The sequence below is a fragment of the Centroberyx gerrardi genome, chromosome 3, assembly GCF_048128805.1.
Source record: "Centroberyx gerrardi isolate f3 chromosome 3, fCenGer3.hap1.cur.20231027, whole genome shotgun sequence".
NCBI lineage: Eukaryota > Metazoa > Chordata > Actinopteri > Beryciformes > Berycidae > Centroberyx > Centroberyx gerrardi.
Genome location: NC_135999.1, coordinates 20,757,738 through 20,779,660, shown reverse-complemented (window position 1 = coordinate 20,779,660; position 21,923 = coordinate 20,757,738). Strand labels below are relative to the sequence as shown.

The 21,923-nt window shown below is 42.0% G+C and overlaps 2 protein-coding genes across 6 annotated transcripts in view; one reads left to right on the top strand and one right to left on the bottom strand.

Annotated features, from left to right (window-relative positions):
* grk4 (G protein-coupled receptor kinase 4) overlaps window positions 1–7,016 on the bottom strand; it is a 43,924-nt gene extending 36,908 nt beyond the window's left edge. For both annotated transcript variants that reach the window (XM_071924829.2, XM_071924828.2), the window contains exon 1: window positions 6,710–7,016. In XM_071924829.2, the coding sequence (XP_071780930.1) occupies window positions 6,710–6,761 (52 nt within the window). In that variant the 5' untranslated portion in view covers window positions 6,762–7,016. The remainder of the gene's footprint in view (window positions 1–6,709) is intronic.
* A 6,216-nt stretch (window positions 7,017–13,232) lies between these two features.
* LOC139931354 (target of Myb1 membrane trafficking protein) lies at window positions 13,233–21,678 on the top strand. Of its 4 annotated transcripts, none has more exons than XM_071924835.2 (15): window positions 13,233–13,418; window positions 14,708–14,792; window positions 15,422–15,500; window positions 15,774–15,923; window positions 16,707–16,841; window positions 17,023–17,181; window positions 17,964–18,080; window positions 18,873–19,006; window positions 19,157–19,199; window positions 19,645–19,777; window positions 20,209–20,281; window positions 20,382–20,457; window positions 20,593–20,652; window positions 20,773–20,812; window positions 20,923–21,678. In XM_071924835.2, the coding sequence occupies exons 1-15, from the start codon at window positions 13,346–13,348 to the stop codon at window positions 21,066–21,068; spliced, it is 1,503 nt and encodes a 500-aa protein (XP_071780936.1). In that variant the 5' UTR covers window positions 13,233–13,345; the 3' UTR covers window positions 21,069–21,678. The 4 variants fall into 4 exon arrangements, with proteins under 4 accessions (XP_071780936.1, XP_071780935.1, XP_078138746.1 ...); XM_071924834.2 differs by having other exon boundaries at window positions 19,642–19,777; XM_078282620.1 differs by having other exon boundaries at window positions 18,870–19,006.
* Window positions 21,679–21,923: the final 245 nt, after the last annotated feature.

Genomic DNA, 21,923 nt, shown 5'->3' with positions numbered 1-21,923 from the left:
AACCGCTGCAGCGCCGTCCCGGCACAGAGAAACAGAACTTAAATGGTAGGAAATGAGAGAGGGTCACACACAGTTTAGGCCCATTGTAATATGAGCATGCACACGCACATAGGCACAATGGAGCTCGGCCATGATAAATGAGCGGCCTGTTGCTTTCCCAGTCCTTCTCCCATACAGTGTGATTGGCTGGAGTAGCCCCTGATAAGGAAAACATTAGCTGCTAGTATCTGTGTTGCCTATTCAAAGCAATGGCCCAGTGTTTGCATAAGGTAATCCGTCTGTATACTCACACTGAAAGACACACATCAGCTGAGAGAGAGGGAGAGAGAGAGAGAGAGAGAGAGAGAGAGAGAGAGAGAGAGAGAGAGAGAGAGAGAGAGAGAGAGAGAGAGAGAGAGAGAGAGAGAGAGAGAGAGAGAGAGAGAGAGAGAGAGAGAGAGAGAGCGCGAGAGAGAGCGCGAGAGAGAGAGAGAAACAACACGTGAATATCAGGCAACACTGCACTCTTCTAATCCTCACCTCTTTCTCATGCCCCTTCCCTTTTCCTCCTCCTCCTCCTCTCTCCAACTTCCTTCTGCTTCTCCCTCCCCTCCCCCCACATACACACACACACACACACACACACACATACTTCTCTTCTCCTGTTGTTCCTTCATTAATTCTTTACGGCCAGACTTTTCTCTCTCCACATGGCTCTAAGAGGGCACGCGTGTCATGTGCAAAATGTGAACATTGCAACATCAACATAAATTCACAAACGCAACAAACATGCGGGCAAGAGGCGGCCGGACAGTCTCACGTGGGGAAGCACACACACATTTTCACATGAGCATAAAATCACTCATGCACACACACACACACACATACACACATGAGTGCACATACACATGCACACACACGCACATTCCAGCAGTCTGCCATGGTGTTTTGCAAGACCTTTCCTCCTTCTCCCCCATCTCCATGTTCAAGATATTCCATTAAATCCAACCAAGACGAGCTTGAAAACTGACCCTTGTTTTCATAGTGTCTTCTGGGAGAGAGGGAGTGGGGGGGAGGGGAAGACCGGGGAGGGAACAGAGTGAGGCTAAACTTGAGCAAGACGCAGAGAGCGAGTGTGTGTAAGAGGACAAATTGAAAGGTTAATTATCTATATGTTATCTACAGCTGTTTCTCAGATGGTTGATTCATGGCCACACTGACGTAACACAGCAACATTTGAAAGCTGCCTCTCCGGCATCGAAGCCCTTGACTGCGGGACACACAGCACATGCTACACCTTGAAGAATATCTATGATAAGCCGACACCTTCAAGTCATATTTGAGATAATGCATCAGCAGGGCCATGTCTGACATCAAATTTGATCAAGGGCAGCACATAATGACGCAAAACGTCTAGAAATTCTTAAAAGGCAAACTGATAAAGCGTGAAGGACCTTTGACACTTAATACACTTGATACTAGATTCATATTAGATGCTGAAAAGAAAAGATTTTCCCTGACCTCTACAAAAAAAATGCTTTAGTTAAATTTTGGGGAGAAAAATGTGTTTATTTGAACCACAAGAGCTCATAAATACAGTGCGCATAGTTAAAGAGAAGGCTGACAGCTGGCTTCTCATAGAAATGTCCCTTTAACATTTAATAAGGTAGCTGGAACAGAGTTCCTATGATGTTCACACAATGTTTAAAAAAAAATGCCTCTTTATGCTGAGTCAGTTTGCCAGGAGATTGTGCTGGTGTGCATCCCAGTAACCGCCGAGCTAAGTGTCGCTGCTAACACTACAGGGCTGCTGCTAACACTACGGAGCTGCGTACGTAACACACTGCGTCTCGTTCTCCGGTCACAGCCCATTTGTGGGTGTAGTAACTGTAAAATGAGGACCACATCAAGGGACAGTCACAAAGCAATGTGTTTTATGAGCTTCAGCTGGAGGAAACACCCCAGAGTGATGACAACAAGTGTTAGCCCAGCTATGACCACAAAGCTAATAAAGCTACGCTGGCTCACGTCACAGGCAAACTCTCACAAGTGGTCTGACACGGCCTGCTAGCCTACAATTTGAGGGGTGGGGGTGGGTGGGGGGGGGGGGGGGTGGGGCAAGAGAGGGGGGCAGAGAGAGGTTAGTGGCAGAATCTAGATCCACTTATATGTGCAAAGTTCTTGCACAAAACTCAAAGCCTCCACATTGTGAGGTGGAAATTATTTATATGAGCAGGATTTAAGTATCTCCTTTTTTTCCCTTTTAGAGGAACGTGAGCACCGGATCGTCCACATTCCTTCCTTTTTTATTAAGACAGCAGGAATGATGAAAGAAACACAGGAGACAAAGATGTGGTGAAATTTGATTCCAGGCTAGCAGGGGTACAAGGGGTTCACGATGCTTCTACCACAATCCACCACGGCACCGTATTGAGGCGCAGCTGAAATGCCATTTACGTCAACTCACTCTCTGAATTAGAATAACAAATCATATGTGTACATGAAATATGTGGGCACAGCATCATTTTCATGTCACTGATGCATGCAAGTTTGCATCAAAGATGAATACCACTCAGCTGAAGAATTTAAATGTTACACTTTGGTCCTGGGATAATTTAATCACTTGTTAGCATGTACATGTCTCTGCCAAAGTTTGAATTCAAACAACTGAGATCAAAATCTGTGATGGCAAGAAGATGTACAACCTACAATTTCTCCACTGACAGTGAATAGTATACCAGCTTTACCGAAAATTCGACTCTAAAGCACTTGCGCACTTAAACAGCTACTGGTATCTTGCATGGTGGATTTTTCTTATTCCTGCAGATAACTGGCCAAACGTAGACGATGTGACATCACCTCGAGACATTTCCAGCCCAGCTACACTGGAGTTTAAGTGCTGAAACATTTTCAACTATCAAAAAGATCAATGGGCGTCAGGTTTTGGTGTTATGTCCCAATGTCAGATTCAAAGAGCAAGGTCTTCTTTCTATACTAGACCATTTTGCACAAACGTCCAACAATCAAACAGAGAAATCCATCGTAGAAGAGGCAGAAATACCAATTTCTCCACCGACAATAGATGCAGCCACAAGACATGTTGCAGTTTGACTGAGGGGCACGACTCACGTTTTCACTAGAAATGGACTGGAATAACTATCACTCACTTGCTCTTACTACTATCACTACTGCTCTCTACACCTGCATGTATAACTGACAGCTGAATGCAACAAGTTCACGCCTGTTCTGAGTTGTTGAAAGGCATTCTGGGAAATGTAGGAAATCACTAACTGAAGTAGAAGTAGATGAGGCAGGTTGAGGGAAAGTGGGTACACCAAAAAGGTAAATCACAACATTTCATCACAAAATAACTCCTGTAATCCATTGATCATCAAAGATTGGTGATATAGGACAAAATATGGTTCTGGTTTATAACATCATGGTTGTGATCAGATTTAGCCTCTTCTGATTTTCCACCTATGCAAGAAGAAAATAGGTGTCATACAAAGTTTCCAGTGGCTATTCAGCACAGCAAGTTGCTTCTTAATTGAGATGCTGTCTAGGAAATTAGTTTTTGTTTATGGCTACAAAAGTGTGATGGCTACAACCACAGTATTCAGCTGCTAAAATGTTGACATAGTTGTTTCTTTTTTCATATAAACCATCTTTTTATTCAGAATTACATTTAAGTATTCAGTACAGACATTGAACAGTGTGAAAAGTGTGAAAAGGGTTTAGCCTGTGGATACTCTTACTGATGAGGTATCCCTGATGTTACACTAGACAAGATCATGTAGAATCATATTGCCATGTTGAAAATAGCTGTTTTATGCTGGGCTGCGCTTTCACATCCTCATGATTTGTGAGCTGTGTCTAAGCCAAAAGTACTGAAATCCCCAGACGGTCCTCTAGGCATTCTCACAATCACCTTTTCCATCGTTTCCAATACATTCTCAATGGAGCTGGCGGGAACAAACACTTCTCTCTGGTTTCTGGTTATAGGGGACAGTAGTGAATGTCATCTAATACCAACTGAGCTGTCCTAAGGCAAAGGAAAAATCTATTTAAATGTTGTAATGTAGTGCCATTCCTTTTTTCTTTTTTTTCAAGTTTGCATCAAGTTTATCTGTGAAACACATAGAGAAGGAAGGGGGAGGGGCAGGAGGGGGTGTCATCTCCACAACACAAAACCACTTCCCTTGACGTGTCACTTCAACTGAAGCGGGCAGGGCACACCCTGTCATAACATTCACCCGAAGCCATCCAGTTTCATGTGCTCAGGTGTGTCATCAAGCCTCAGACTGATCAGACCTGTGATGACGATCAGCACCATGTTGCCAGTCTGGAAAGTTTTCTAGGTGCCAACTGAGGTCACGATGACTTGATTAAATTAATGCTAGTTCTGGGCTGGAGAATACTGTATATTAGCCAACAGGACCTATAACTTTGAGCAGTGTGTACTATTATTACTATTATTATTATTGTTAGTAGTAGTAGTAGAAATCCCCATTGGGAGATTCTCTTGCTGCTTGCCCCCTGCACAGCACAGGCTCAGCTACAGACCAGCGGCTCTACAGGTGGCAGAGATATAACGTCTTGCACAAGGACACTTCAGCAGGGCAAATGCTTGCTGACTCAGGGGCTTGAACCCCGCTCCTCCAGCTGAAGGACCGTCTCCCCGCTCACTACGTCACCCTGCACCCTTCTGTTGTACGCCGAGGCTTTGATGCCGCGTAGACTGAAGGCGACTGAAGAGAGCAGCTCAGATAAAAGGCCTAGTGCTGTCCTCTGATCTCCAGGAAGTGTTGCTGGTGTAACCGTCTATGTCTGCGTTTGCATGTTAAAGACGGGTTCCTCCCCTGGACCTGTGACACTGCCAGCATTCATAACTGTCACATCAGTGATGTACTGAAACACCTCAACAGCTGCAAACACCCACCTTTGGAAAGACATATTAAAATCTAATTAGTCTCCTGCGCACCTTATAGTAATAAATTGGGAGCCATTAGCTCATTTAATCTGTGTGCTAATTAACACAGTGAATTGTATAGTAGGGAGAAATATAAAAAACAATACTGTGTATCCAACATGGCGGTGGTATTGCTTCCATTTTAAATTGACTAAATTGAAATCTTTATAGTGAAATTGTGTGTTAGGGTGCACAAAGGCCATGTATTGATAGTTCCCAATAGGCCATGTATAGATAGCTACCAATATAGACAGCTTCAATACCCTGCATGCTTTGCAAACTCCCATTAGGGCCTTTTGGAGCTACCGACTATAAAAGACTATAGATACTGACAAGTATTGAGCCTTCATATCCCGTCAATAACCACATAGGTCAAAACTCATGACAATGCCATGCAGCACTTGGTATCTAACGTCAGGTAGAGAAAGCATGATGCCTCTTCAGGAACAGCAGCAGCTTCTCCTGAATTCAATTCACAGCGGTGAATAATCCATGTCGTAGCATAGCAGTGTTTAGACTCAAAATACAACGCAAATCATGGGGTGACTTATAAGCAAGGAAGGCCTCTGCGTCCACTGAACGGCGACTCTGAACATGCACCCCATCTGAACGATCCGCTGTCAAATAAAACGCATCACGTTGCACAATATCCACCGAGCCACGCAGAGGCAACAGGCTCGCATCGCTCGTGCAGAGTCCGATTCGTGAAAACCTCGAGTGGAAATCGTTGAGCAACAATCCCAGTCAAGCCTAATAACACCTTTTTCCCTCATCTGGCTGCTGATACAATGTTGCACCCCCACCCTGCGCCCACTCACTGGCTGTAAAGTAGCCTCTCCGCTCTCCTTCCCCGCCGCTCTTATACTGGAAAAAACAGATAGATACTCGCCTCTTCCATCTCTCGCTGAGCTACACAGGCGTCAACACCGCTAGTGTGGGATCACCAGCCCCCCTTTTGCCGTATTAAGACCCGGGGCTGGGGTACATACACTGTGAGATCATGCGCGGTATAGGCCTTTCTCCAGCTTCCCCATTTCCATCTATAAAGAATAAAGCCTGCACTATAACAGATCTATTCCCACAGTAAGGCTCTCATTCACCGGCCAAAATGGCAATGCAGTGGAATTAATATTTCTGCGTCAAATAATGTGACACGTTCCCTTTACACTCCTAATTAGGCTTTAACCACACTGAAACCTACAATGACAGGTAAGAGGAGGCTGTACGCGTTTATTATGGGGGCATTATGGCACTATGAGCCTCACTGCGTAGCTATATTTTGATGTACTCTACAGGCGTTAATGGGAATACGGTTATATGTCTGTTATGTCATCGTAAATTGTAAATATCCCCAAAGCCACTGCTGTCCGTGTGAAAATTGCTTGATACAGTCTATTATAACGCTGCCATCTAAGCGTGATACTGCAAACACCCCCCGATGTTCATCATCTAGCAGTTAGGCCTTATGTTAACCTGCCCGGTGAATATGTGATTAGTCTACAAACAGCTGTTTTTCAACGCTATATGTTTGGTGTTTGCCTGGAGGAAAAGCACTGCGTAGGGATGGAAGAAAGAGAGAGAGAGAGAGAGAGAGAGAGAGAGAGAGAGAGAGAGAGAGAGAGAGAGAGAGAGAGAACACAATCCAAAGAGGGCAACCAAAAAGCTCAGTCTAGTAGTCTATGGGCTTCTCGTTGAGAGAAAAAAAAAACACAAACATCCCCTTTTTTTTCTCTTCTTCTTTTGTCATTGAGCCATGCTTACCTTCTCTTGCCTTGAGGAGAACCGTGTTGGCCACGATATTTTCAATCTCCATTGTCAGAATGTGAATCCCGAGCAGTCGCGATACATTTCACTCAGCGGAAAAGAGGTTTTATCAAACGTGCCGACGACGGTGAGGATGTTCAATGCGCACTGGGCGAACACTGCACTGGCGCATAGTAGGTTTTAATAGTGGTCGTCGTTCTTCTCCATTGCTAGATGTTTTATTAAACCCTACCTATGGAGCTATATGACTACGACGGGCTTGTTAGCATTCACAGCCTGCCTCCCTTTCCTTTGCTTTCCTTCCTTCCTGCTTCGGCTCGCTCCCTCCTCCTCCTCCTCCTCCTCCTCCTCCTCCTCGCCCCTCGTCTGCACAACGAACGAGCAAGAGTAGGAGGGATCAATTTACAACCAGTGCAACCACACACACACACACACACACACACACACACGCACGCACACACACACACAAACATTCATACATACATACATACAATTTCCTAGGCTTAGCCTCATGAAATTATGGATGGTTATGCCATTTATTGTGTGCCAGTTTTGGATTAATTGTGTGTGTGTGTGTGTGTGTGTGTGTGTGTGTGTGTGTGTGTGTGTGTGTGTGTGTGTGTGCTGTATTAAGTGTGTGATTAAGAGACTAGGTTGGTTTCCAACCAGTTTCCCTGGTCTTAGGAATAACATTAAGCCACACATTATATGAATGAGAGCATATTGGAAACTTTGAGAATAGAGAGCTGCTTTCCCTCTCAGAATCAACTTCAAAATGCTTAGTTTTTATTTTGTTTATAAATGAATCATTATGCTAATAACTTACATTTTCTTTCATTGATTTATATACAATTGCTGCATGGTAGTAGGCTAATTTATTGTCAGGAAAAATAAAACACCATTGGCCATAGAGGCTGCTACAAACCGCTTATTGTGTGAGACAATGGTGAGAGGGCTTGGAGTCGCTCCTTGCTAAGTTGGTACATTATGCCTGGTTGTACAGCCTGGGGAAAAGAGATAACACATTCACATCTTCTCCACCGTGACACAGCTTTCTAATCTGACCTCTGATCTGCCGAACCCTTGTTCCTATATGCTGCTTTGAGTATTGCTGTTCCTCTGCAAAAAGAGAAGAGAAGATTTACTATTTGCCTCTTACGATGATGTGGGAGACGTGAACAGTTCAGGGGAAACTACAAAGCAGGATTGGGGCCAATTCACCTTAAATTCCACCAATTCAGGAAGTGGAATTTGTTGAGAATTGAAAAATAAAAGGTTGACATATCTAACCTTGAATGAAGTAATTGAGAATGAACTCTGTCATTGACAAATGAATAGCGGTTTCACTTTACATTTTGCTATTAAGGTCACAAAGGCATTTGAGAACATACGGAGCCCGGAGGCCTGGAGGCATCTGCGGGCCGCAGACTGGAGGAGCTCAGTGGAAATAAGTCCCTGACTTTATCTGACATCCTCACTGATTTTATTCACGCTAAATGTGTTTTTAATTTACCAAATAAATCAAATGTGTCCTCACTGTTTCTTTGTTTTATTAAGGCAAGCCCGCACTTTAACTGGGAAGCAGGAAACTAAAATTAAAATGTCAAAAGGTTTTTGCATCACCTTTTTGTTAACAGGTGTGTGTGTGTATTCTCTTGACATAAAATCAATCATTTTTCACTGGCAGTCCTTGTCCTCACACTACCCTTTAGACATTATCACCATCACTATGGCCTAGAGGATGTGGGTGCTCTTTAGGCACTGATCTACAACCAGGCAGTCCACTGACATAACTACTGATTAATTCATGGACTGGACAAGGAGACCAGATCCTGGGTCAGCAATTGAACCGAGAGCCATTGACCTGTTTGTAAACAGTATCTATGGCAGCTGTGGTATCACATATTTGGGCTTGAGGCAGCATTATGTAATGCTACAACAAAGTCAAAAGAGGTGTTGAGAGAAGGCTGCAAGCTGGAATATCTGTGTCTAAGGGCACCTTGAAATCCATGGATTAAACAACAACATATAAAGCATAAATGGGCTGTTTCCATTTAAACAGTAACAACAAGTAACAATATGTGAAGCAATAGAAAGGACTAGGCTAGGTACCAATAGCCCTGCATCTAATGTTCGATGGATGGAAACATAGTTCAACAGTTTTTGTTACACTGCAGTGGTTTGGAAGCAGATTGTATTCAGCTAGTTTAATGCCAGAAGTAACAATTTACATCAATGTCCTCATCAAAGGCTCAACACTCAGTAAATTGTGGATTCAGCTTCAACATAATGGTATTTTCCTCACTATATAAATCTACAGTCAGGTTCATATCAGCTGGAATGCTCAAAGAAAAGATGGGTCTGTTTATCCAGTTGCCTGTAGTTCCTTCACCATCTGAAGACCAACGGTTTATATACTACTATATGTTACTATATGCTGTTTGTTTGTTTGTTTATGTCATCATGGGATCATCGTTTGTCTCTATGGGAAGACACTTTTCAGAACAACAGATTGCGTTTGATGGCATATTATTGAGTTCAATGCTGCCATCTAGTGGTGATAATACAGAACTACAAATATGACTTTTTTATATCCAGTACAGGATGCCTTGATGTTTGCACAAGACGTCTTTAACTGTTTGCATATGCAAGTTTTATATTTTGAAGTAGTTTTGGAAATGTTCAGACAAAAGCACACAGATTCAAATATACTGTACCATCAAATACCTAAGGAAAAAGGCAGTTGGTATTGCTTAACAAAGGGCCTCTTAATATAAAGTTACCCAAAATCAGTCAGTCTTGAGGAAATTTGACTAATGCCCTTTTTTCCTTAAAATATTGATTTACTTTAGCACCAACTGCACCATGAGTCAGACATGATCCATGATTGCATGCTCGCATTAGAAAAAAAAACAAAGTAAGCTGTCCCTGACTCAATTACAGTCATTGCACTGTATCTTCAAGATTGCAAATATGGCAATGTCATTATTTGTTCAGTCAGAGAAAAGAAATATGTTTTTTACTCTGTAATGATGTAAAGGAAGAGTCTTTGCATTTTGATCCTGTGTGCGGTTCTGTGTGAGGAGAGAGCTTAGGAGAGTCTAAGATGGGAGCTGAAGGATGTTATCATATCTGTGGTTGTGCAGAATGTGTAGCCAGTCTGTAAACGGCATAGTTCAAGCATGAGGCCATGAGAATGAGGGAAATGAATGTCAGTAACATTTATTATTAGTAGAAAGTATAAGAATAGGAATAATACATCTTTATGTGATATGGTGGGCAAAGTGATGAGATGGCACTGCTACTGCGATGTAATGTGGATCCAAATAAACTGATAAACTGATAAACAGATAAACCGATAAACTGAGAAACTGAGAAACTGAGGGCCATTGGAGAGTCATCTTGGGTTAACTGAGCATGAGGAAATGCTCTCCCACAAGTTATGTAAATAGTCTTGAAGCCTGATAACTGCTCCACAGAGCTTGAGGCACAGGGTCACGAGTTTGAGCCCCTGATGGCAAAGTTTTAAAACACATGAACTGCATTGATGTTGTGCTTTTGTTTAAGCGTTCAAAGCAAAGAATGAAGTAACTTCAAATTTATGTTTTGAACAAATGTGAAAGGTCTAGTTAGTGCCAAAATGTTGCATTTGTTTGTAATTTATCTGAAATGTGCTCAACAACTGACCCACTGACTCTTTGTTTGTATACTTGGTTATATATTCCTGCCAAAGCTGCTACACTGGTGCAATACTTAGGCTTTGAATTGTAGTAGGCTATATTTACTGTTATTTACTGTTATACTGTACCTTGTCTGCACTATATGTGTGGTCCTGTTACATTTTGTCCTGTACAATCCTGTGTCATGTAACTGTCTTGCAATGTGTCTTCACCAAATAACCAGGTCAGATTCCTTGTCCACCTGCTGTACTTTGTGAAATAAAGTGATTCTCATTCTGATTATTAGCAGCACTAATGCCAGTGTTAAATGTTTGTTCTTGATGTGTACTGTAAAAAATTTGATTAAATGAAACGTATATGATCCCTATGGAGACATTGTGCCATGACAGCAGCAGAGATATTGATATAGACATGATTCAGACAAATAGAGAGTGCTAAGATAATTAGAGAGTAATACAATGGAAATGAACACTTAATTTAAAGTAGATACATGAGTATCATTATCAACAAGAGACTATTTTTCATGATAATGACTAAAATACAAGTTAACATAACAGTTTAGCATATGTATAACTCAAAATCCTTTCCTCTTTGTTGTAATAATATATATTTTACACACTGGGTGGTGCTGCTGACAAACAAACTGCCTTAGGAAGCAGAACAAGCAGCTACAATTCATTTATCTATGGTTTTAAATGTTGGTGCTGGATTTTTTTTTAACAACTAAGAAAATGTTTAGCCCCAAGTTGCCCCTTATTTGCATATTATTCATATGAAGCCTTCTAAGTATGCAATAGATGTTACTGTTCTATTCATATTGTTGTTATGTCTTTGGGCATTGGAAGCAGTAAACAGGCTGCAATTTGAAAACACATTCATGACTCTTGAATGCTTTTGAGTTCCTTGTCTTTTCTATGGCATGTTGCTGGGTGTGGAAATGTGAATTTTGTCACCCAGAGTATGTGTGTATATGAATCTGACATTGAAATCGGCATGTCACACGTTACAGTGTGATGTTACAGTGTGAATGTTACTTTATAATTAAGAAAAGAGGAAGCAAGCCTGCGAATGACCAAAGTCTCCCCTCTCACTTTGTTTCACCCAGTTTCAGCAGGCAATATTATCTGTGGATGACACTGGATCGGGATTTAAAGAAAAAAAGCATCATCCCTGAAACAGAATACACAGGGAATTCACATTTTTTCTATGCATGATCTTGGACAGTTAGGCTGAGTGTCAAGGTTTATTTACTGAGAAAGCCCCGCCTAAAGCTGGATTCAAGTGACCAAAAATACATATATGTATTTTTATCTTTTTCCTCTCCTTTAGCGATCAATAGGGGACTGAATTTGGAGACATTGTGAGAATATCCAGGGTGCTTTTCCAGGGATAGAAGATAGGGATAGAAGGCCTGAAGTAGGCATTTATCTCCTTTGCAGTACAATGGTATTTGAAATGTTCTGTTAATTTTGTTTATTTATCATCAGCTTGTCTCAAATTTAACAAAGAAAATAACCACACCCTTTGTAAAAAGTGTTTCTAGGCTTGGCAAAAGCCAGAAAGCAACACTAAGGGCTTCCTAAACTTTTTCATTCCAACTTAGGATCCCCTAATAGAGACCACAACACCCCATTTGTGAAGACTTTTGTGTTGTTAGATATGACTGTACAGAATTACCTGACTGTCTATACACTGCAGGTGGGAAGGTAATATTGGAAACAATGAAACCTAGGATGAAAATCTCCTTAAACCTTCCCTCATCGAGCTAAATTCTTGTTGTAAAATCTTTCTGATTGACACATTAGACATTAGTCCTCTATATCCATAAGCAAACAGCAGTGCAAAAAAGGCTTTCCATCATTTCTCTCTGAGCCCAGCCTCTGTCATGCCACAAAAAAAGTATGGAAAAGGGGAAATTGAGATAATAATAAAGAAAAATCTTTACACACATGGTTTGAAGCTGCCTGAGACTGAAATATTGCTACTCAATCTGCAAGGTTGGTATTAATGCTCAAGTCCAAAGTAGTGGTAGCGTGATGTAGACAAAGACAGGTAGGCCTACTGTACATCACTGCACATCATATTTGACAAGATATCAGATTTAATATTGGTCTAAGAAATGTTTGTAAAAGCCCCACAGTTTACTAAACTGAGGCTTCCCTCTAATTTCAAATCTGAGAGAGCGGCCCAGCTCTGACCCAGAGTGTGTAAGCAGGCACAGGCTCCGATTTCTAATTTTGTAAAATTAGTCTCCTGGCTAGAAGAGCAGCATGTGCTACTGTGCCTGACTGCACCCACATTGAGGGTGAGGCAGGCTTCGGTGTCCCAAAAAGATGAGACAGTGATATGTCAGACCCATGAATGTCTGAGAAACATGAACATGTTCCTCCAAAACTCAGACAATTTGGGACAGGAACAAAAGAGGTGAAAGAGGGTAGCTGGGTCCAATTAGCACCTAATACAAGGCGGGTCAGTCCTATTTAAATTAGTTCTGGACCAGTGCATTGTTTAAGACTGTGCTTAGGATTGAAAGAGGATGACTGGGTGTCATACCTGCTCGCAAGCAACTTCTAGGGAGTGAAATCATAGGACAATTTGTCATTTTTCTGACTGAGTCCCTTCTTTGGAATTGGAATTACTGCAATAGGCCACTTATCAATAGTTATAAAAATATGACAATGCGCTGAAAATAACTTGTCTTCATTCTGATTTTGGTATCTGTTCACATGATTGTGAGAAGTTTAATGAAACACATTTACAGGCTGTGTGGGTCCACCTTGGTGTTTATGTCTACGCTGTTTCCTGGCTCTCTGTTTTCACGTGACCGCGGAAAGAGGCAGTGCGCCTCGGAGGTAGCAGCCAGTCAAAGAAAAGAAAAAAAGGAAATATCAGGGGTTTGGACACATATTGCCAAGTAGTTTTAACAGTGAGTGTGTATTTGTAATCTTCGAGGATGTTTGCACTCGGGGAAAGGATGGAGTTTTTCATAGGAAACCCCTTTTCGACGCCCGTCGGTCAGAGAATCGGTAAGTGCTTTTGAAAGCGTAGGAGTTTGTGCGCCACTAACGTTACTTTAAATTTGGCATCACTAGGCTGCTTCACAGATTAAATAGCATGAATGTTTTGACACGCCAGGACTTACATTCACACTGTCTAGGCTACAGAAACTGAATAATAACACTCGTCCTTTGGGTTTTTGACGACTTTATTCTAAAACGAGCGATAACATAAACACCAAATTTGACAGATTCGTAAAAAAGAAGCGTTTGGACCAATGACACAGCAGAGGCGGGTCTAAACTCTCCTCATCTTCCATCTCATTGGTTGCTAAGAGTGAAGTGACAACACATATGACGAATCAGTGATGTTTTCGGAGCCACTGATGTTTCCTCTCACTTCCTCAATCTGATTTGTGCAATGACTGCAAACCGTAAGCTACAGGTACCTAAAATAGGCGATGCCATCATTTTTTTCTGACTCTTTTCAGCAAGCCTATCCATATAGGTTATGCACAACTTTTTAAGCAGCAGAATTTTCTTCTAATGGCAGCAGTTGCCTTTATTTTCCCAGCCAGGCCATCGAAAAGCTGTAAAATACACAAACAAAACCAGATGTGTGATGAGCTGGTGATGCCTGGAAACATTTATTCATATTATTTCATATGCACTGATGAGTAATGCGATAATGTCATCCTCCCACTTCAACCCTCCTCCTTCCCCTTATCTGCTCCACTCTCGTTCTCACACATTAATGTCATAAATGCTTCAGCTACTTCTGGGGCGAAGGAGAACAGAAGCAGCTGACAGTCACATGAAATAGAGGGAGCTGGGGAAGGAGAGAGGGGAGGGAAGGAGAGAATGAAAGGAGGGAGGGAGGGAGCAAAGGGGATTGAGGAAAGGCAGGGGTGAGGGTTTGGAGAAAAGAGGGGGGAGGTGGTGGAAAGGAATGAAGGAGATTTAGAGACTTATGAGGACCCAGTCAGGGGTTGTAAAGAATGGAGTGTGAGAAAGCTGGCTTTGATCACCGAATTGTTTGGAGGAAAACACATTTGTGGCCTTATTTTACAGCATATTTGAATGTTATACTATAACTAGGCCTCAGGTATCAGCTTGGATACACTCATACCTATCTAGACGTATAGATAAACAAATAGCACGCCTTATGATGGCAGACTCAATAATGATGATGAGGTGTATTTTTTTCATATTTTATGAATGATGACTGTATCCCAGCATGACTTGGCGTGATTTTGCACCTAAAACAAATTCTACTCTCTACATTTTCTCGTTTGGTTCTGTTGCTTCTCTGCTGACAGAGCGAGCCACCAGCGCCGTCCTGCAGGCGGAGGACTGGGGTCTCAACATGGAGATATGTGACATCATCAACGAGACGGACGAGGGGTACGGATGCTGCCGTCTGTTTCGCTCAGTTGGTCACCCTTTATCAGCAATCTCTGTTGTTCTTGATCATTTCGTACCTATCTGAGTAATGATTATTGTTAGAAAGAAGTGAATCCAAGGCACACTTCTGGCATAAAAACAATCAAAAGTGAACTGACTTGTACACTATATGTATGACTTACTTGGGCCCCTTTTTGTATTGCTGTTACTGTTATTACTGTGTGATTTCCTAAATGGTTCTGTTGTTATTTTTTGCATTGTCACGTGACTGGTTGTGACTGAATGACCTTTGTCATGCAGTTTGGTTTGCAGCGCCTTGATGAATGCCACTGTATGCCTGAAATGTGTTTTTTGGCATTCAGTCATGTACAGTAAAAAGTCTAAAGGTTTTTAGTTTTTCCTTATGCCAGAAGAGTGCCTTTGGCTTTCTTTTTCATTTTATACAAGAGCCTCAAACAAAACTGCACCTTCAGTAATGCTTGTGCAACAGCAAAGCTCTCTACCCTCTTCTTTTTTGTTAATGATTGTTGTTTATTAGGATTTTGAGATTATTGTGAGTAAAATAAGTAGATGGATAAATAAGCAAACTGATAATCTGATGCAGAGTTGTTGTTTTTTTTTTGTCCCAGGCCCAGAGATGCAGTCAAAGCCATTAAGAGGAGAATTGTGGGGAGCAAGAACTTCAGAGAGATCATGCTAGCTCTTACTGTGAGTAATCGTTTATAGATGACTGTATATTAAAGTTTGAACCCTCCAGAGCTGAATAATTTTGGGGAGCAGATCTACAGGTGGGCGGGGAGGGGGAGGGTTGTAGGAAGGCCAGGATGACCCTCATCCTGATTGGCTGATGGCCCAGAGGAGAAGCTCCCAACAAACCGTTAGTGTATGAAACGCATGTGTAACAGAGCTTCATTCTGGAGAATCATAAGAGGTTTAATTGTGTTTACATCATCTTTGAATATTGTGCATTTCGTCTCACAGGTTCTGGAGGCCTGTGTGAAGAACTGCGGACACCGGTTCCACGTGCTGGTGGCTTCCCAGGAGTTTGTTGAAGGGGTTCTGGTCCGATGCATCCTGCCCAAATATAATCCACCCACTGCCCTCCATGACCGGGTGCTCAGCCTCATACAGGTATGTGCTCACTCCCATAGCACGTACCTCAGAGCAGTGGTTCTCAACCTGGGGTTCTGGACCCCTCAGGGGGTCGCTAGATAAGTTTGGGGGGGTTGTAAGATGATTTATGGGATAGAAAAAAACATATTTCTGCTATACAAATTAATTATCATGTTCAATTTTTTCAGATTTTTCTCTAATTTTTGCTATTTTCTTGTGAAATACAGAATAGTTTTCAGTCTCTAGGCTTCCTCTGATAGTCAGATCAAATAAAATCAAATGATACGACCTAAAAAGGGAAAATTCTTCTTTGGTTGAACTGTTCACCAATTTGCATGTGTACACCTTGCTTCATTGTAAGTGGTCACAAGCAAAAAACGTTGAGAACCACTGCTTCAGAGGACCATATGAGACAAATTGTCTGATATAAATTGTGTTTTTTGACAATGTCTTCACCTACAGTATGAGAGAATTCACTGCTATGGATTGCTGTGCTGAGAGCCCAAAGCTTTTGAAGTTGTTTTAGATTCAACTCTAACTCTATTGTGTCTATCTTTTGTGTTCTTCTTGAGTAAAATGCATGCAGTCATTTACAGCGCTACTAGCTGGAATGTCAACATTTGATAGAGAGAGGCTTTGTAAATGTTGTAGGACAATTTCTTTCTATTCTTTCTGCCTGTTTTTTTTAGTCGTCTTGTTATTTTCTTGATAATCTCTGTCTTGGCCCTACTGTATGTACCGAGTTATCAGATACTGATTTAGGAGTCATTCTGATTATATTTCATCATATTCTCTCGTCAGTCGTGGGCTGACGCGTTTCGTAGCTCTCCCTCCCTGACGGGGGTGGTGTGTGTGTATGAGGACCTGAGGAGGCGAGGCCTGGAGTTCCCAATGACCGACTTGGATGCTCTCTCCCCCATCCACACTCCAAACAGGGTCAGTCTGTCTGTCCGCTGCACTCTCCATCCCTATCCCCACCTCCACCTGTCTCATTCTCCATCTCTGTCCAGTGAAAACAACACAGAAAATCAAATCTATGTGTACGCGCCTTTCTCTCTATCTCTCTATCTCTTTCTCATAGACTTCACAGTTGTTTATCTCTGCCTCCATCTTGTAGAGCATTCCAGAAAACGAATCGTCTCCTGAGACGGCTCCTGTCACCGCTCCTCCTCCTCCTCGTCAGTCGCAGCAGCAAGCTCCTCCCATCGCTCCCACTCAGAGTGTTTTACCCCCCGTCCAGCCCAGCGAGGGGCCCGTCTCCCTCTCCACTGAACAGGTACCGCTGCCTAAACACACTTTTCATTCAAGGACTTCATAGAGTCGGTGGATGCGGTTTGACCGATACAGGTTTTAGAAGGCTGATGCCATAGTGATATTTTTAGACTGAAGTTGCTGAAGTTTTGTTCAGTGCCTTTAAATTTGTCCGTTTTCATGCCAAAAAGGTACAAGTATTAAATGTTTTATTCTTGGCAGGGCGGAAAATCCCTTGAAACAGCATTTAAATGTTGTAAAAGTAAAATGATGTAAAAGTTGTTTTTATTTAATGTTTTTATGTTTTAAATTGAAGGACTTCACAGAGGTGATGGGTGCGGTTTGACCAATATAGGTTTTGGAAGTCGTGATATTTTGTGCCAGTATTTTGTGCCGATATTCAGTGTCTTTCAATTTGGTCTTTTTCATGTCAAAAAACAAAGTACAAGTATTAAAGGTTTTCCCAGAATTTTATTCTTGGCAGGGTGGAAAATCCCCTGAAACATTATTTAAATCATTATTTAAGCCTTTATTTAAACCATGGGACACTAAAACTCTCCATTGAAACCCATAGACCCATAAACCCAGCCCCAGCTATGGGTTTATTGTCAGTGTATTGTCAGTTGGCCTTTTTTGCACTTCCAGACCATTGAGTTGGTTACATTGCACTATGCAAGATCATTCATAGTAGTGCTTTTTAGGTTGTTTCATAAGTAATCCACACTGTATGTATACAGTAATGACAGTGCACTGAGTGATTGTGTATTGGCTGTTGACCGTTGTTGACAGTGGATTTCTTGTGTCCAGGAGCAGAAGCTGAGAAGTGAGCTGGCGCTGGTGAAGGGAAACCTGACTGTGATGTCCGAGATGCTGAACCAGCTAACACCTGGACACAGCCAGCAGGACGATACAGAGCTGCTACAGGTGTGGGCCTGTGTGTGTGTGTGTGTGTGTGTGTGTGTGTGTGTGTGTGTGTGTGTGTGTGCCTGTTGGAATTGTCTGTAGTATCTACTGTATGTGCCTGTCATACAGTATTAAAGGAAAATCCACCCTAAAACACTTTAACACTGTTAAAAACTGCTACTAGCGATGCACCTTGCATTCCTGGGTCCATTTTGTTGTTTGGGGGTGTATTTTCTGCAGATAAATAGCCAAATGCAGAATGTCATGTCATGTATTTTAGTTTAATAGCAGGAAAATTTTAAACTAAAACGAACAGTAAACGTTGTGTTTTGGTGTCAGTCCCTCAGAATCAAAGAGTTTCTTTCTAGACTCACTATTTTGCACCGACGTTCAACAATCATACAGGAAGAAATCCATCATAGACGGGGCAGAGATACCAATTTCTCCACCGACAGCAGCCTCAGTAGACCAAAATGCAATACAGCCACACAAGACATGCTGTGTTTTGAGCAAGGGTTTTTTTCTTGACTGGAAACACTCCCTTGCACTTACTGTGCTATCACTATCACCATTGCTCTCTCCACCTACACAAAGTGGTTGCAACAAGTTCAGGCGCATTCTCTGACAGTAAATTACACTTAACACTTAATCACAGAATGACTCCTGGATTTCATTGAACATCACAGATAGATGATATATAACAGTGTAAGAGTGTTTTTTTCTTTTAAAACACCTCATGTCATCAGTGATTCCAGAGTCCCTTCCTCTCTCTGCCACCTTCACCTCCCTCTTCCTCCTCCTGTGCCCAAGCAGCAGTTGTACTCGGTGTGTAGGAGCATGCAGACCCGGGTGGTGGAGCTCATCCCCCGGCTGCTGGACGAGGGGCTCATCGAACAGCTGCTGGTGGTCAACGACGACCTCAACAACGCTTTCATCCGCTATGAGAGGTGAGCTGCAGCCTGGCCTGACCCTGTGCTTTTCAAAACGTCTTGTATAATTTAGTTGTAAATGTGCACAAACGTGTGTTTTCTTTTTCTTGATTTCATTGTACTCCCTTCAGCCCATTGTATGTCTATTACATTGTAATTGTGTTTCAGGTTTGACAGACTTAATAAGACACAAAGTACAACCATTGAACAGGTAAGAAAGGTCTTTCCTTCCTCTTTTGTTTAGTTGTAGAACAGGCGTTTCCATTTACATTTGCATGATGCTGATTTGACGAGTCTTGAAGGGGAAATAAAACCAAATAGGGACTGACTGTCACAAGCACAAATCTCAGACAACTGTGAATGTAAACATTACGTTTACATTATAATTTCTGCTTTAAGAGTATATTCACATGCAGGAGTGTGTGTACTCAAATAGGTGTGTGTACTTATGTGTAAACCTCACTCTTCCAGCAACACCAGGAATGTTTTCTTTGTCTACCTATCTGTTTAAGTAAAAGTTTAAACTTATTAAAGAAACAATGCAGACCTTAAACATGAAATTGAAATGAGATGTGTAACACTGAACTGTGGTTAGTTAGTAATACAGGAAGATGTGTCACCATCTGTCCTGTCTCCATCTCTTCCCTCCCTAGCAGAGCTCTGCCAGCGGCCCCTGCCTCATCGACCTCAGCCCTACGCCTCAGGCTCTCAGCCAACCAGCAGTCATCAAGACAACCAGCCAACCAGCAGTCAACACTCAGGCAAATCAAAGGCAGGCAGCCAATCACAGTGCGTAAATTCTGCATAACATATACTTCATATCTTGAATGCTTTGCAACCCCAAAAGTGCTATCTATTAAACTAAAGTCAGAGGGAAACTGCATTTTGATGTGTGTCTTGCTTCCGTAATTCAATGTATTTTCTGGTTAAAACATGGGTGGGTTCGATGATAAGAAACATCGGGACCGCAACCATGATGTCTAAGGAAAAGGAAATAGGATTTTTGGAGGTGAACACCTTAAAAGTAATGGGATTTTGCTATAAAACTATAAGAAAATACACATTTGAAACACTTTGAAAAGCTTTTGGCATTTATTTTAACAATAAATGCCAAAAGCTTAGGTGTACGTTGTGATATGGAGAATTTGCTAAAAAGGTAGAAAAAGTCATTTTTCATTTAATTGTGACTTTAAAAGTTATCACCTGCTGTCCTCCAACAGTTGTAGCAGAGGAGGAGGAGTTTGACATGTTTGCCCAGACCAGAGGCAGCTCCCTGGCTGATCAAAGGAAAAGGTGAGTGGGGGCTGACTGACAACAGAAATATCCATATCATGTCATATCATAATTCATGCTCCCACTGCATGTGTGTGCCTGTGTGTGTGTGTGTGTGCAGTGTTAGGTATGAGGACCCAGGAGCCGTGGAGGGCCTGGCCGGAGCCCTGGACACTAGGCTGCAGGTCACAGGAGCGGTGTGTACTGCAGCAAGACACAGCTGGACTGGGCCAAAACATTTCCTGGGAGTAAACAGCAAATACATTTGCTTTGGTGGCATAAATAGCTAAAACTCTGTGTTTTGTCGCTCTGTTGATTTCTCCTTCTCCTAGATGCCATCAACAAACAACTCTACACTGGATGATATTGACAGATGGTTATCCACTGATATGGTAAGGGTAATCCTGTCTATCCATATAGTGTTTTCTTTTGAAATATATGCTGTTGGATGTGTGGTAAAAGTATGATGTGATGTTCTTTACCCTTATGATTCGCTGTGGTTGGAAACGCAGCAAGACCAGTCTGCAGTTTGTGAGGGAGTGTCCAGCGAAGGTATGTTGCTTTCTCTCTAATCTGTCCATTGCTGCCATTTGAGTGTAAAGATTTCATATGCACACACACACACACACACACACACCCTTAACTGTAACTCTCCCTATCAGAGTTTGACACATTTCTGGAGGAGAGGGCAAAGGTGGCGGACCACAATGGCCAGACGGCTCGCAGCGTTCCCCCCTCCACATCCAGACCGCCGTCGAACGCCACCCGGCAACAAGAAAAGTCACATGACCAGCTTTTTTCACTCTGAGTTTTGGGGACGGACAAGAGGAGTGGACTTAAAGGTCATGCCATTTCATAGGAAATATACACAGCAACGTGCACACGCTTAGTGTGCAAAGTCAGGTTTTCCTAAAAGTGCCTTTGAATTCTTATGATCGCTTTTCTTACTCATGAAATCTTGGTTTTTGAATCTTCGCATAATGTGTTGTACTTGCTACACTGTACTGCATAAAACAAATATAATTGTTCTCTCTGTCTGTCTCTCTCTCGCTCTCTCTCTATCTGTCTCTGTCTCTCTCTCTGTCTGTCTGTGTGAGTGTGTCTCTCTCTCTCTCTTTGACTCGCACACAAAATATATTTCATAAAACCTGACACTGCAGAAATCCAGAGACAAATCAAGTCATTATAGAAATGCAATATTTCCCAGTTAATTCTGCAGTTTGTGAGTGTGAACCACTGTATGTGAAATATATTTATGAAAGTTATTATCATGATGTTGATGTAAACAAAGCTGATATTTGAACAAGTGTTTACAGACAAGTATATATTTGACATATGCCACTGTGTGCCTCCGAGCCAGGCAGGTGATTTTGTGTAGATGAGAATAAATGGGGCATTGTCCTGACAAACATGTTTCACCTGGGCTCACACTTGTTATTTGTGTTTTGCTATATTATTATGAAGACCAGTGTGAATGGGATTTTTTTTTTCCTGAAGCTAGGTCTCTAATAGCTAATCTTGGATCTGTAGATGAAGAGTGTTGTGTGTGAGAACTGTGAGAACGTGAGATATTGTGTCTGAGTTTGCTGACACAGCTGAACCAAAATTAGGTCAAGTCACACTCTTCTTCTTGTCTTTATGCTTGCTGTGAAATATACAGCAC